Genomic DNA, 13705 nt, shown 5'->3' with positions numbered 1-13705 from the left:
TCGAGCCAGACTTGTCATTGTTTTGGGGCAGAATTATGTGGAGGTTTTTATGTGTTGATGTTGGGAGGCGCGTCGTGGTCATGCCGCCCCTCGTCAATCTGCCGCTAGAGGTGGCCCGCGTAATGAGCGCGGGCCGGCCGTGGTGATTTGTGTTTCAGTCCGAGGTGGATTGTTGTCTGGTTAGTGATGTAATACCTTCTACACAATACTCCCTTTTATATAAAGATGCAAGAGGGAATTCTAGAGCAGAGTGGAAGCTCAACACTCTCCCTATCGGTCTATATAATACAACATCTCTCCCTATCGGTCTATATAATACAACATCTCTCCCTATCTGTCTATATAATACAACATCTCTCCCTATCGGTCTATATAATACAACATCTCTCCCTATCGGTCTATATAATACAACATCTCTCCCTATCTGTCTATATAATACAACATCTCTCCCTATCGGTCTATATAATACAACATCTCCCTATCGGTCTATATAATACAACATCTCTCCCTATCGGTCTATATAATACAACATCTCTCCCTATCGGTCTATATAATACAACATCTCTCCCTATCGGTCTATATAATACAACATCTCTCCCTATCGGTCTATATAATACAACATCTCTCCCTATCGGTCTATATAATACAACATCTCTCCCTATCTGTCTATATAATATAACATCTCTCCCTATCGGTCTATATAATACAACATCTCTCCCTATCGGTCTATATAATACAACATCTCTCCCTATCGGTCTATATAATACAACATCTCTCCCTATCGGTCTATATAATACAACATCTCTCCCTATCGGTCTATATAATACAACATCTCTCCCTATCGGTCTATATAATACAACATCTCTCCCTATCGGTCTATATAATACAACATCTCTCCCTATCGGTCTATATAATACAACATCTCCCCCTATCGGTCTATATAATACAACATCTCCCCCTATCGGTCTATATAATACAACATTACATTTACATTTACATTTTAGTCATTTAGCAGACGCTCTTAACCAGAGCGACTTACAGGAGCAATTAGGGTTAAGTGCCTTGCTCAAGGGCACATTAACGTCATTTAGCAGACGCTCTTAGCCAGAGCGACTCACAAATTGGTGCGTTCACCCTATAGCCAGTGGGATAACCACTTTACAATTTGGGGGGGGGGGGGGGGGTTAGAAGGAATACTTTATCCTATCCCAGGTATTCCTTAAAGAGGTGGGGTTTCAAATGTCTCCGGAAGGTGGTGAGTGACTCCGCTGTCCTGGCGTCGTGAGGGAGCTTGTTCCACCATTGGGGTGCCAGAGCAGCGAACAGTTTTGACTGGGCTGAGCGGGAGCTGTGCTTCCGCAGAGGAAGGGGAGCCAGCAGGCCAGAGGTGGATGAACGCAATGTCCTCGTTTGGGTGTAGGGACTGATCAGAGCCTGAAGGTACAGAGGTGCCGTTCCCCTCACTGCTCCATAGGCAAGCACCATGGTCTTGTAGCGGATGCGAGCTTCAACTGGAAGCCAGTGGAGTGTGCGGAGGAGGGGGGTGACGTGAGAGAACTTGGGAAGGTTGAACACCAGACGGGCTGCGGCATTCTGGATGAGTTGTAGGGGTTTAATGGCACAGGCAGGGAGCCCAGCCAACAGCGAGTTGCAGTAGTCCAGACGGGAGATGACAAGTGCCTGGACCAGGACCTGCGCCGCTTCCTGTGTAAGGCAGGGTCGCACTCTCCGAATGTTGTAGAGCATGAACCTGCAGGAGCGGGTCACCGCCTTGATGTTGGCGGAGAACGACAGGGTGTTGTCCAGGGTCACGCCTAGGCTCTTCGCACTCTGGGAGGAGGACACAGCGGAGTTGTCAACCGTGATGGCGAGATCATGGAACGGGCAGTCCTTCCCCGGGAGGAAGAGCAGCTCCGTCTTGCCAGGGTTCAGCTTGAGGTGGTGATCCGTCATCCATACTGATATGTCTGCCAGACATGCAGAGATGCGATTCGCCACCTGGTTATCAGAAGGGGGAAAGGAGAAGATTAGTTGTGTATCGTCAGCGTAGCAATGATAGGAGAGACCATGTGAGGATATGACAGAGCCAAGTGACTTGGTGTATAGGGAGAAAAGGAGAGGGCCCAGAACCGATCCCTGGGGGACACCAGTGGTGAGAGCACGTGGTGCGGAGACAGCTTCCCGCCACGCCACTTGGTAGGAGCGACCGGTCAGGTAGGACGCAATCCAGGAGTGAGCCGCGCCGGAGATGCCCATCTCGGAGAGGGTGGAGAGGAGGATCTGATGGTTCACAGTATCAAAGGCAGCAGACAGGTCTAGAAGGACAAGAGCAGAGGAGAGAGAGTTAGCTTTAGCAGTGCGGAGAGTCTCCGTGACACAGAGAAGAGCAGTCTCAGTTGAATGACCAGTCCTGAAACCTGATTGGTTTGGATCAAGAAGGTCATTCTGAGAGAGATAGCAAGAGAGTTGGCTAAAGACGGCACGCTCAATAGTTTTGGAAAGAAAAGAAAGAAGGGATACTGGTCTGTAGTTGTTGACATCAGTGGGGTCGAGTGTTGGTTTTTTGAGGAGGGGAGCAACTCTCGCTCTCTTGAAGACGGAAGGGACATGGCCAGCGGTCAAGGATGAGTTGATCAGCGAGGTGAGGTAGGGGAGAAGGTCACCGGAGATGGTCTGGAGAAGGGAGGAGGGGATGGGGTCAAGCGGGCAGGTTGTTGGGCGGCCTGCAGTCACAAGTCGCAGGATTTTATCTGGAGAGAGAGGGGAGAAAGAAGTCAAAGCATAGGGTAGGGCAGTGTGAGCAGGACCAGCAGTGTTATTAGACTTAACAAACGAGGATCGGATGTCGTCAACCTTCTTTTCAAAGTGGTTGACGAAGTCATCCACAGAGAGAGAGGAGGGGGGGGGGGGGGGGGGGGAGGAGGATTCAGGAGGGAGGAAAATGTGGCAAAGAGCTTCCTAGGGTTAGAGGCAGATGCTTGGAATTTAGAGTGGTAGAAGGTGGCCTTAGCAGCAGAAACAGATGAAGAAAATGTAGAGAGGAGGGAGTGAAAAGATGCCAGGTCGGTAGGGAGTTTAGTTTTCTTCCATTTCCTCTCCGCTGCCCGGAGCTCTGTTCTGTGAGCTCGCAGTGAGTCATCAAGCCACGGAGCTGGGGGGGAGGACCGAGCCGGCCGGGAGGATAGGGGACACAGAGAGTCAAAGGATGCAGAAAGGGAGGAGAGGAGGGTTGAGGAGGCAGAATCAGGAGATTGGAGGGAGAAGGATTGAGCAGAGGGAAGAGATGATAGGATGGAAGAGGAGAGAGTAGTGGGAGAGAGAGAGCGAAGGTTGCGGCGGCGCATTACCATCTGTGTAGGGGCAGAGTGAGTAGTGTGGGAGGAGAGCGAGAGAGAAAAGGAAACAAAGTAGTGGTCGGAGACTTGGAGGGGAGTTGCAGTGAGATTAGTAGAGGAGCAGCATCTAGTGAAGATGAGGTCAAGCGTATTGCCTGCCTTGTGAGTAGGGGGGGACGGTGAGAGGGTGAGGTCAAAAGAGGAGAGGAGTGGAAAGAAGGAGGCAGAGAGAAATGAGTCAAACGTGGACATAGGGAGGTTGAAATCCCCCAAAACTGTGAGGGGTGAGCCATCCTCAGGAAAGGAACTTATCAAGGCGTCAAGCTCGTTGATGAACTCTCCAAGGGAACCTGGAGGGCGATAGATGACAAGGATATTAAGCTTAAATGGGTTAGTGACTGTGACAGCATGGAATTCAAATGAGGAGATAGACAGATGGGTTAGGGGAAAAATTGAGAATGTCCACTTGGGAGAGATGAGGATTCCTGTACCACCACCCCTCTGACCAGATGCTCTCGGGGTATGCGAGAACACATGGTCAGACGAGGAGAGAGCAGTAGGAGGTGCCGTGTTTTCAGTGGTGATCCATGTTTCCGTCAGCGCCAGGAAGTCGAGGGACTGGAGGTTGGCATAGGCTGGGATGAAGTCAGCTTTGTTGGCAGCAGAACGGCAGTTCCAGAGGCTGCCTGCGACCTGGAACTCCAGGTGAGGGGTGCGAGCAGGGACCACCAGGTTGGAGAGGCAGCAGCCGCGCGGTGTTGTGCGTTGTTTGTGTAGCCTGTGCAGAGACGAGAGAACAGGGATAGGCAGAGGCATAGTTGACAGGCTGTAGCAAATGGCTACAAAAATGCAGAGGAGATCGGAATGAAATGAGCTAAGCATCTGGGAGAGGAGAGAGGGGGGCCTCCCTCACCAAAAACTTCTACCTCAGAAACTAAAATTGTTTCACTGAACAGTTGTTCAATGTTTAAAGGAATAAACTCAAACCCACTTTATTCAGCTAGCCAACTATGACACCATAGCTGACTAGCATGCTAGCATCCAATAACACACAGTTTAACACACAGTTAAGCACCAATACTCACAACAAACCACCAATAGTGTGTTAACTAGCTAACCAGCATGCCAGCATCCAGTAACACACAGCCAAGCACAAACACTTGGTCACAGCAAACCACCAATAGTGTGATAACACACTAAACAGATCATTCGTGTCTGTGTCAAGTTCCTTTCATGACGCAGCAATGATTCAACAATTGTCGTGTTGGGTAGCTAGCAATGGCCACTGTGTTGGCTTTGTTTGAAGAACGGCTAGCTAGCTAGCTTCGTGCTACACCCGGCACACAATGGCTACTGTGTTGACTCTGACTCTGTTCGAAAAAACGGCTAATTAGCTCGCTTCGTGCTACAGCCGGCACGGCGGAAGACACTGCCAAGACACAGTAGCTACCCACGATACCTAGCTATGACGCCGTAGCTAACTAGCAAGCTAGCATCCATTAACACACAATTAGCACCAATACTTGGTTACAACAAACTGCCAAGAGTGTGTTAGCACACTAAACAGATGATTCATGTCCGTGTCTAGTTCCTTACATAACGCAGAACGCAGCAAAAATTAAACGTTGGCTAGAAGCACATTTAACAGTGGGAACAGCTAATCGTTACCAGTAGCTACCCGCTAGCTAGCTAGCCTCGAGCTTCAATACTAGCCTACAATAACCTACGGAAACCTACAACAACAACAATACTAACCTATAATAAATACAATACCTAACTACAACTAACTACCAACCTACGATCTAATGCATGGTTAAGCTATACTCAACACCAAATGAGAAGTTTGCTTACCTCCAGCTAGAGAGCTAGAGAGCTAGAGAAAAACACGTCCTCTCCCGACTCTCCCGACTCTCATCTCCCCCTATCGGTCTATATAATACAACATCTCTCCCTATCGGTCTATATAATACAACACTCCCCCTATCTGTCTATATAATATAACATCTCTCCCTATCGGTCTATATAATACAACATCTCTCCCTATCGGTCTATATAATACAACACTCCCCCTATCTGTCTATATAATACAACATCTCTCCCTATCGGTCTATATAATACAACATCTCTCCCTATCGGTCTATATAATACAACATCTCTCCCGATCGGTCTATATAATACAACACTCCCCCTATCTGTCTATATAATACAACACTCCCCCTATCTGTCTATATAATACAACATCTCTCCCTATCGGTCTATATAATACAACATCTCTCCCTATCTGTCTATATAATACAACATCTCTCCCTATCGGTCTATATAATACAACATCTCTCCCTATCGGTCTATATAATACAACATCTCCCCCTATCGGTCTATATAATACAACATCTCCCCCTATCGGTCTATATAATACAACATCTCTCCCTATCGGTCTATATAATACAACATCTCTCCCTATCGGTCTATATAATACAACATCTCTCCCTATCGGTCTATATAATACAACATCTCCCCCTATCGGTCTATATAATACAACATCTCCCCCTATCGGTCTATATAATACAACATCTCTCCCTATCGGTCTATATAATACAACATCTCTCCCTATCGGTCTATATAATACAACATCTCTCCCTATCGGTCTATATAATACAACATCTCTCCCTATCGGTCTATATAATACAACATCTCTCCCTATCGGTCTATATAATACAACATCTCTCCCTATCGGTCTATATAATACAACATCTCTCCCTATCTGTCTATATACAGTGGGGAAAAAAGTATTTAGTCAGCCACCAATTGTGCAAGTTCTTCCACTTAAAAAGATGAGAGAGGCCTGTAATATTCATCATAGGTACACGTCAACTATGACATACAAATTGAGAAAAAGATATCCAGAAAATCACATTGTACGATTTTTAATGAATTTATTTGCAAATGATGGTGGAAAATAAGTATTTGGTCACCTACAAACAAGCAAGATTTCTGGCTCTCACAGACCTGTAACTTATTCTTTAAGAGGCTCCTTTGTCCTCCACTCGTTACCTGTATTAATGGCAAATGTTTGAACTTGTTATCAGTATAAAAGACACCTGTCCACAACCTCAAACAGTCACACTCCAAACTCCACTATGGCCAAGACCAAAGAGCTGTCAAAGGACACCAGAAACAAAATTGTAGACCTGCACCAGGCTGGGAAGACTGAATCTGCAATAGGTAAGCAGCTTGGTTTGAAGAAATCAACTGTGGGAGCAATTATTAGGAAATGGAAGACATACAAGACCACTGATAATCTCCCTCGATCAGGGGCTCCACGCAAGATCTCACCCCGTGGGGTCAAAATGATTACAAGAACGGTGAGCAAAAATCCCAGAACCACACAGGGGGACCTAGTGAATGACCTGCAGAGAGCTGGGACCAAAGTAACAAAGCCTACCATCAGTAACACACTACGCCGCCAGGGACTCAAATCCTGCAGTGCCAGACGTGTCCCCCTGCTTAAGCCAGTACATGTCCAGGCCCGTCTGAAGTTTGCTAGAGTGCATTTGGATGATCCAGAAGAGGATTGGGAGAATGTCATATGGTCAGATGAAACCAAAATATAACTTTTTGGTAAAAACTCAACTCGTCGTGTTTGGAGGACAAAGAATACTGAGTTGCATCCAAAGAACACCATACCTACTGTGAAGCATGGGGGTGGAAACATCATTCTTTGGGGCTGTTTTTCTGCAAAGGGACCAGGACGACTGATCCGTGTAAAGGAAAGAATGAATGGGGCCATGTATCGTGAGATTTTGAGTGAAAACCTCCTTCCATCAGCAAGGGCATTGAAGATGAAATGTGGCTGGGTCTTTCAGCATGACAATGATCCCAAACACACCGCCCGGGCAACGAAGGAGTGGCTTCGTAAGAAGCATTTCAAGGTCCTGGAGTGGCCTAGCCAGTCTCCAGATCTCAACCCCATAGAAAATCTTTGGAGGGAGTTGAAAGTATGTGTTGCCCAGCAACAGCCCCAAAACATCACTGCTATAGAGGAGATCTGCATGGAGGAATGGGCCCAAATACCAGCAACAGTGTGTGAAAACCTTACAGAAAATGGTTAACCTGTGTCATTGCCAACAAAGGGTATATAACAAAGTATTGAGAAACTTTTGTTATTGACCAAATACTTATTTTCCACCATAATTTGCAAATAAATTCATAAAAAATCCTACAATGTGATTTTCTGGATTTTTTTTTCTCATTTTGTCTGTCATAGTTGACGTGTACCTATGATGAAAATTACAGGCCTCTCTCATCTTTTTAAGTGGGAGAACTTGCACAATTGGTGGCTGACTAAATACTTTTTTTCCCCACTGTAATACAACATCTCTCCCTATCGGTCTATATAATACAACATCTCTCCCTATCGGTCTATATAATACAACATCTCTCCCTATCGGTCTATATAATACAACATCTCTCCCTATCGGTCTATATAATACAACATCTCTCCCTATCTGTCTATATAATACAACATCTCTCCCTATCGGTCTATATAATACAACATCTCTCCCTATCTGTCTATATAATACAACATCTCTCCCTATCGGTCTATATAATACAACATCTCCCTATCGGTCTATATAATACAACATCTCTCCCTATCGGTCTATATAATACAACATCTCTCCCTATCAGTCTATATAATACAACATCTCTCCCTATCGGTCTATATAATACAACATCTCTCCCTATCGGTCTATATAATACAACACTCCCCCTATCTGTCTATATAATACAACATCTCTCCCTATCGGTCTATATAATACAACATCTCTCCCTATCGGTCTATATAATACAACATCTCTCCCTATCTGTCTATATAATACAACACTCCCCCTATCTGTCTATATAATACAACATCTCTCCCTATCGGTCTATATAATACAACATCTCTCCCTATCTGTCTATATAATACAACATCTCTCCCTATCGGTCTATATAATACAACACTCCCCCTATCTGTCTATATAATACAACATCTCTCCCTATCGGTCTATATAATACAACATCTCTCCCTATCGGTCTATATAATACAACATCTCTCCCTATCGGTCTATATAATACAACATCTCTCCCTATCGGTCTATATAATACAACATCTCTCCCTATCGGTCTATATAATACAACATCTCTCCCTATCGGTCTATATAATACAACATCTCTCCCTATCGGTCTATATAATACAACATCTCTCCCTATCGGTCTATATAATACAACATCTCTCCCTATCGGTCTATATAATACAACATCTCTCCCTATCGGTCTATATAATACAACATCTCTCCCTATCGGTCTATATAATACAACATCTCTCCCTATCTGTCTATATAATACAACATCTCTCCCTATCTGTCTATATAATACAACATCTCTCCCTATCGGTCTATATAATACAACATCTCTCCCTATCGGTCTATATAATACAACATCTCTCCCTATCTGTCTATATAATACAACATCTCTCCCTATCTGTCTATATACAGTGGGGAAAAAAAGTATTTAGTCAGCCACCAATTGTGCAAGTTCTTCCACTTAAAGATGAGAGAGGCCTGTAATATTCATCATAGGTACACGTCAACTATGACATACAAATTGAGAAAAAGATTTCCAGAAAATCACATTGTACGATTTTTAATGAATTTATTTGCAAATGATGGTGGAAAATAAGTATTTGGTCACCTACAAACAAGCAAGATTTCTGGCTCTCACAGACCTGTAACTTATTCTTTAAGAGGCTCCTTTGTCCTCCACTCGTTACCTGTATTAATGGCAAATGTTTGAACTTGTTATCAGTATAAAAGACACCTGTCCACAACCTCAAACAGTCACACTCCAAACTCCACTATGGCCAAGACCAAAGAGCTGTCAAAGGACACCAGAAACAAAATTGTAGACCTGCACCAGGCTGGGAAGACTGAATCTGCAATAGGTAAGCAGCTTGGTTTGAAGAAATCAACTGTGGGAGCAATTATTAGGAAATGGAAGACATACAAGACCACTGATAATCTCCCTCGATCAGGGGCTCCACGCAAGATCTCACCCCGTGGGGTCAAAATGATTACAAGAACGGTGAGCAAAAATCCCAGAACCACACAGGGGGACCTAGTGAATGACCTGCAGAGAGCTGGGACCAAAGTAACAAAGCCTACCATCAGTAACACACTACGCCGCCAGGGACTCAAATCCTGCAGTGCCAGACGTGTCCCCCTGCTTAAGCCAGTACATGTCCAGGCCCGTCTGAAGTTTGCTAGAGTGCATTTGGATGATCCAGAAGAGGATTGGGAGAATGTCATATGGTCAGATGAAACCAAAATATAACTTTTTGGTAAAAACTCAACTCGTCGTGTTTGGAGGACAAAGAATACTGAGTTGCATCCAAAGAACACCATACCTACTGTGAAGCATGGGGGTGGAAACATCATTCTTTGGGGCTGTTTTTCTGCAAAGGGACCAGGACGACTGATCCGTGTAAAGGAAAGAATGAATGGGGCCATGTATCGTGAGATTTTGAGTGAAAACCTCCTTCCATCAGCAAGGGCATTGAAGATGAAATGTGGCTGGGTCTTTCAGCATGACAATGATCCCAAACACACCGCCCGGGCAACGAAGGAGTGGCTTCGTAAGAAGCATTTCAAGGTCCTGGAGTGGCCTAGCCAGTCTCCAGATCTCAACCCCATAGAAAATCTTTGGAGGGAGTTGAAAGTATGTGTTGCCCAGCAACAGCCCCAAAACATCACTGCTATAGAGGAGATCTGCATGGAGGAATGGGCCCAAATACCAGCAACAGTGTGTGAAAACCTTACAGAAAATGGTTAACCTGTGTCATTGCCAACAAAGGGTATATAACAAAGTATTGAGAAACTTTTGTTATTGACCAAATACTTATTTTCCACCATAATTTGCAAATAAATTCATAAAAAATCCTACAATGTGATTTTCTGGATTTTTTTTTCTCATTTTGTCTGTCATAGTTGACGTGTACCTATGATGAAAATTACAGGCCTCTCTCATCTTTTTAAGTGGGAGAACTTGCACAATTGGTGGCTGACTAAATACTTTTTTTCCCCACTGTAATACAACATCTCTCCCTATCGGTCTATATAATACAACATCTCTCCCTATCGGTCTATATAATACAACATCTCTCCCTATCGGTCTATATAATACAACATCTCTCCCTATCGGTCTATATAATACAACATCTCTCCCTATCGGTCTATATAATACAACATCTCTCCCTATCGGTCTATATAATACAACATCTCTCCCTATCGGTCTATATAATACAACATCTCTCCCTATCGGTCTATATAATACAACATCTCTCCCTATCGGTCTATATAATACAACATCTCCCCCTATCGGTCTATATAATACAACATCTCCCCCTATCGGTCTATATAATACAACATCTCTCCCTATCTGTCTATATAATACAACATCTCTCCCTATCTGTCTATATAATACAACATCTCTCCCTATCTGTCTATATAATACAACATCTCTCCCTATCGGTCTATATAATACAACATCTCTCCCTATCTGTCTATATAATACAACATCTCTCCCTATCTGTCTATATAATACATCTCTCCCTATCGGTCTATATAATACAACATCTCTCCCTATCGGTCTATATAATACAACATCTCTCCCTATCGGTCTATATAATACAACATCTCTCCCTATCGGTCTATATAATACAACATCTCTCCCTATCGGTCTATATAATACAACATCTCTCCCTATCGGTCTATATAATACAACATCTCTCCCTATCGGTCTATATAATACAACATCTCTCCCTATCTGTCTATATAATACATCATCTCTCCCTATCTGTCTATATAATACAACATCTCTCCCTATCGGTCTATATAATACAACATCTCTCCCTATCTGTCTATATAATACAACATCTCTCCCTATCTGTCTATATAATACATCATCTCTCCCTATCTGTCTATATAATACATCATCTCTCCCTATCTGTCTATATAATACATCTCTCCCTATCTGTCTATATAATACAACATCTCTCCCTATCGGTCTATATAATACAACATCTCTCCCTATCAGTCTATATAATACAACATCTCTCCCTATCGGTCTATATAATACAACATCTCTCCCTATCTGTCTATATAATACAACATCTCTCCCTATCGGTCTATATAATACAACATCTCTCCCTATCTGTCTATATAATACAACATCTCTCCCTATCGGTCTATATAATACAACATCTCTCCCTATCGGTCTATATAATACATCTCTCCCTATCTGTCTATATAATACAACATCTCTCCCTATCGGTCTATATAATACATCTCTCCCTATCTGTCTATATAATACAACATCTCTCCCTATCGGTCTATATAATACATCTCTCCCTATCTGTCTATATAATACAACATCTCTCCCTTCTCTTTCCCCCACTCCCCCCCTCCATTCAGAGTTACCTGAAAGAGATTCTGCGCGACATCGGCATCTACAACGTGAAGGGAACCCACAAGAACACGTGGGAGCTGAAGCCAGAGTACAGACACTACCAGGGAGGAGAGGAAGGGAAGGATGCCGACGACTAGCCAGGGTCTGGGGCTCCGTGGCTGGGTCCGACTAGCCAGGGTCTGGGGCTCCGTGGCTGGGTCCGACTAGCCAGGGTCTGGGGCTCCGTGGCTGGGCCCGACTAGCCAGGGTCTGGGCCTCCGTGGCTGGGTCCGACTAGCCAGGGTCTGGGGCTCCGTGGCTGGGTCCGACTAGCCAGGGTCTGGGGCTCCGTGGCTGGGTCCGACTAGCCAGGGTCTGGGGCTCCGGGGCTGGGTCCGACTAGCCAGGGTCTGGGGCCGACTAGCCAGGGTCTGGGGCTCCGTGGCTGGGCTGGGTCTGGGTCTGGGGGGCCTCCAGCCTCCTGGAGAGCTCACCACTGGATGGGAGGGTCGTTGGTTTTATAGACGTTAACATTTTTTTATAATGATGCAGAGAAATAAAACAGTGAAGTTAATGATGTGTTGGACAGTTAGTTGCTGACCGGATCACTGACCTATTCTCCCTTTATAGTGCACTACTTTTAACCAGGACTCTGGTCTAATGTAGTGCACTACTTTTTAACCAGGACTCTGGTCTAATGTAGTGCACTACTTTTTAACCAGGACTCTGGTCTAATGTAGTGCACTACTTTTTAACCAGGACTCTGGTCTAATGTAGTGCACTACTTTTAACCAGGACTCCTCTGGTCTAATGTAGTGCACTACTTTTTAACCAGGACTCTGGTCTAATATAGTGCACTACTTTTTAACCAGGACTCTGGTCTAATGTAGTGCACTACTTTTTAACCAGGACTCTGGTCTAATGTAGTGCACTATAAATGGAATAGGGTGTCATTTGGGACGAATGCGAGGATTCCTACTATTCTGACCAGTGAGGAGCGTTAGGTTCACCTCACCTGGGCCACTAGGAGGGGGGAGATTACACCTTTACTAGTGCCAAGGTGAACTCCCCTCGAGGCATTCATGAGCAGGTTTGACCGAAGTTTATTCCCTATGTGTGGGATCTGACCGTTACATTCAATCAGCGGTCCTTCAGAAATGTTCTGCTTACAGACACACGGCTCGGAACGCGTCAACGAAGGCTCAATTATGTACAAGTTGGTTTTTAATGACTGATGGAATAAAATGTTTTTTTTGTAAAAATGTACCCGAGTCTGTTTTTCCCTTTAGAAATGTGCTACTTAGGTTTCCCCAAGTCACATCACATCCCTACTAAAACACACAAGCTGCAGCGTTCTCATTGACTAGATGTTGTTATTCCAAGTCCTGGCTCGTCTGGCTAAATCCAGGAGAACCAGTCCACGAATGTGTGAATATCAAACTGATCCCAGGACATTTTGATGTGTGCAGTCAGCTAACCGTGGAAGGTCCCCCCCCCGGCCGGCCGTGTGCAGTAGGATAACTGGAATGTTTGAAAAGCCACAAATAGAACTGGGGGTCGTCTGGATCAAGTGTCTCAGAGGAGGAGCGCTGATCTGGGATCAGGTCCCCCCCCCCCCCCATATCTACGTAATCTTCACTGTGATCTAAAACTGATCCTAGACCTTCCTAAATACAGCCCCCCCCCCCCCCCCCCCCCCCCCCCGATGTGACATGTTATTCTACATGTCGTAGGAATGTTCTAAAACGATATGTGGTCCTCTGTAGCTCAGCTGGTAGAGCACGGCGCTTGTAACGCCTGGGTAGTGGGTTCGATCCCCGGGACCACCCATACACAAAAAAAAATGTATGCACGCATGACTGTAAGTCGCTTTGGATAAAAGCGTCTGC

General features: G+C 44.8%; 1 protein-coding gene across 2 annotated transcripts in view; it reads left to right on the top strand.

Moving 5' to 3' along the window:
• The window catches only part of LOC311121487 (general transcription factor IIF subunit 2-like), a 19899-nt gene extending 7333 nt beyond the window's left edge, over positions 1 to 12566 (top strand). For both annotated transcript variants that reach the window (XM_084195972.1, XM_084195971.1), the window contains one exon: positions 11843 to 12566. In XM_084195972.1, coding sequence (XP_084052098.1) covers positions 11843 to 11974 — 132 coding nt within the window. In that variant the 3' untranslated portion in view covers positions 11975 to 12566. The remainder of the gene's footprint in view (positions 1 to 11842) is intronic.
• Positions 12567 to 13705: the final 1139 nt, after the last annotated feature.

Source organism: Coregonus lavaretus (genome assembly GCF_964263955.1).
Source record: "Coregonus lavaretus genome assembly, contig: HAP1_SCAFFOLD_4279, whole genome shotgun sequence".
NCBI lineage: Eukaryota > Metazoa > Chordata > Actinopteri > Salmoniformes > Salmonidae > Coregonus > Coregonus lavaretus.
The sequence above is the reverse complement of the archived record's forward strand: the minus strand, read 5'-3'. Positions and strand labels throughout refer to the sequence as shown.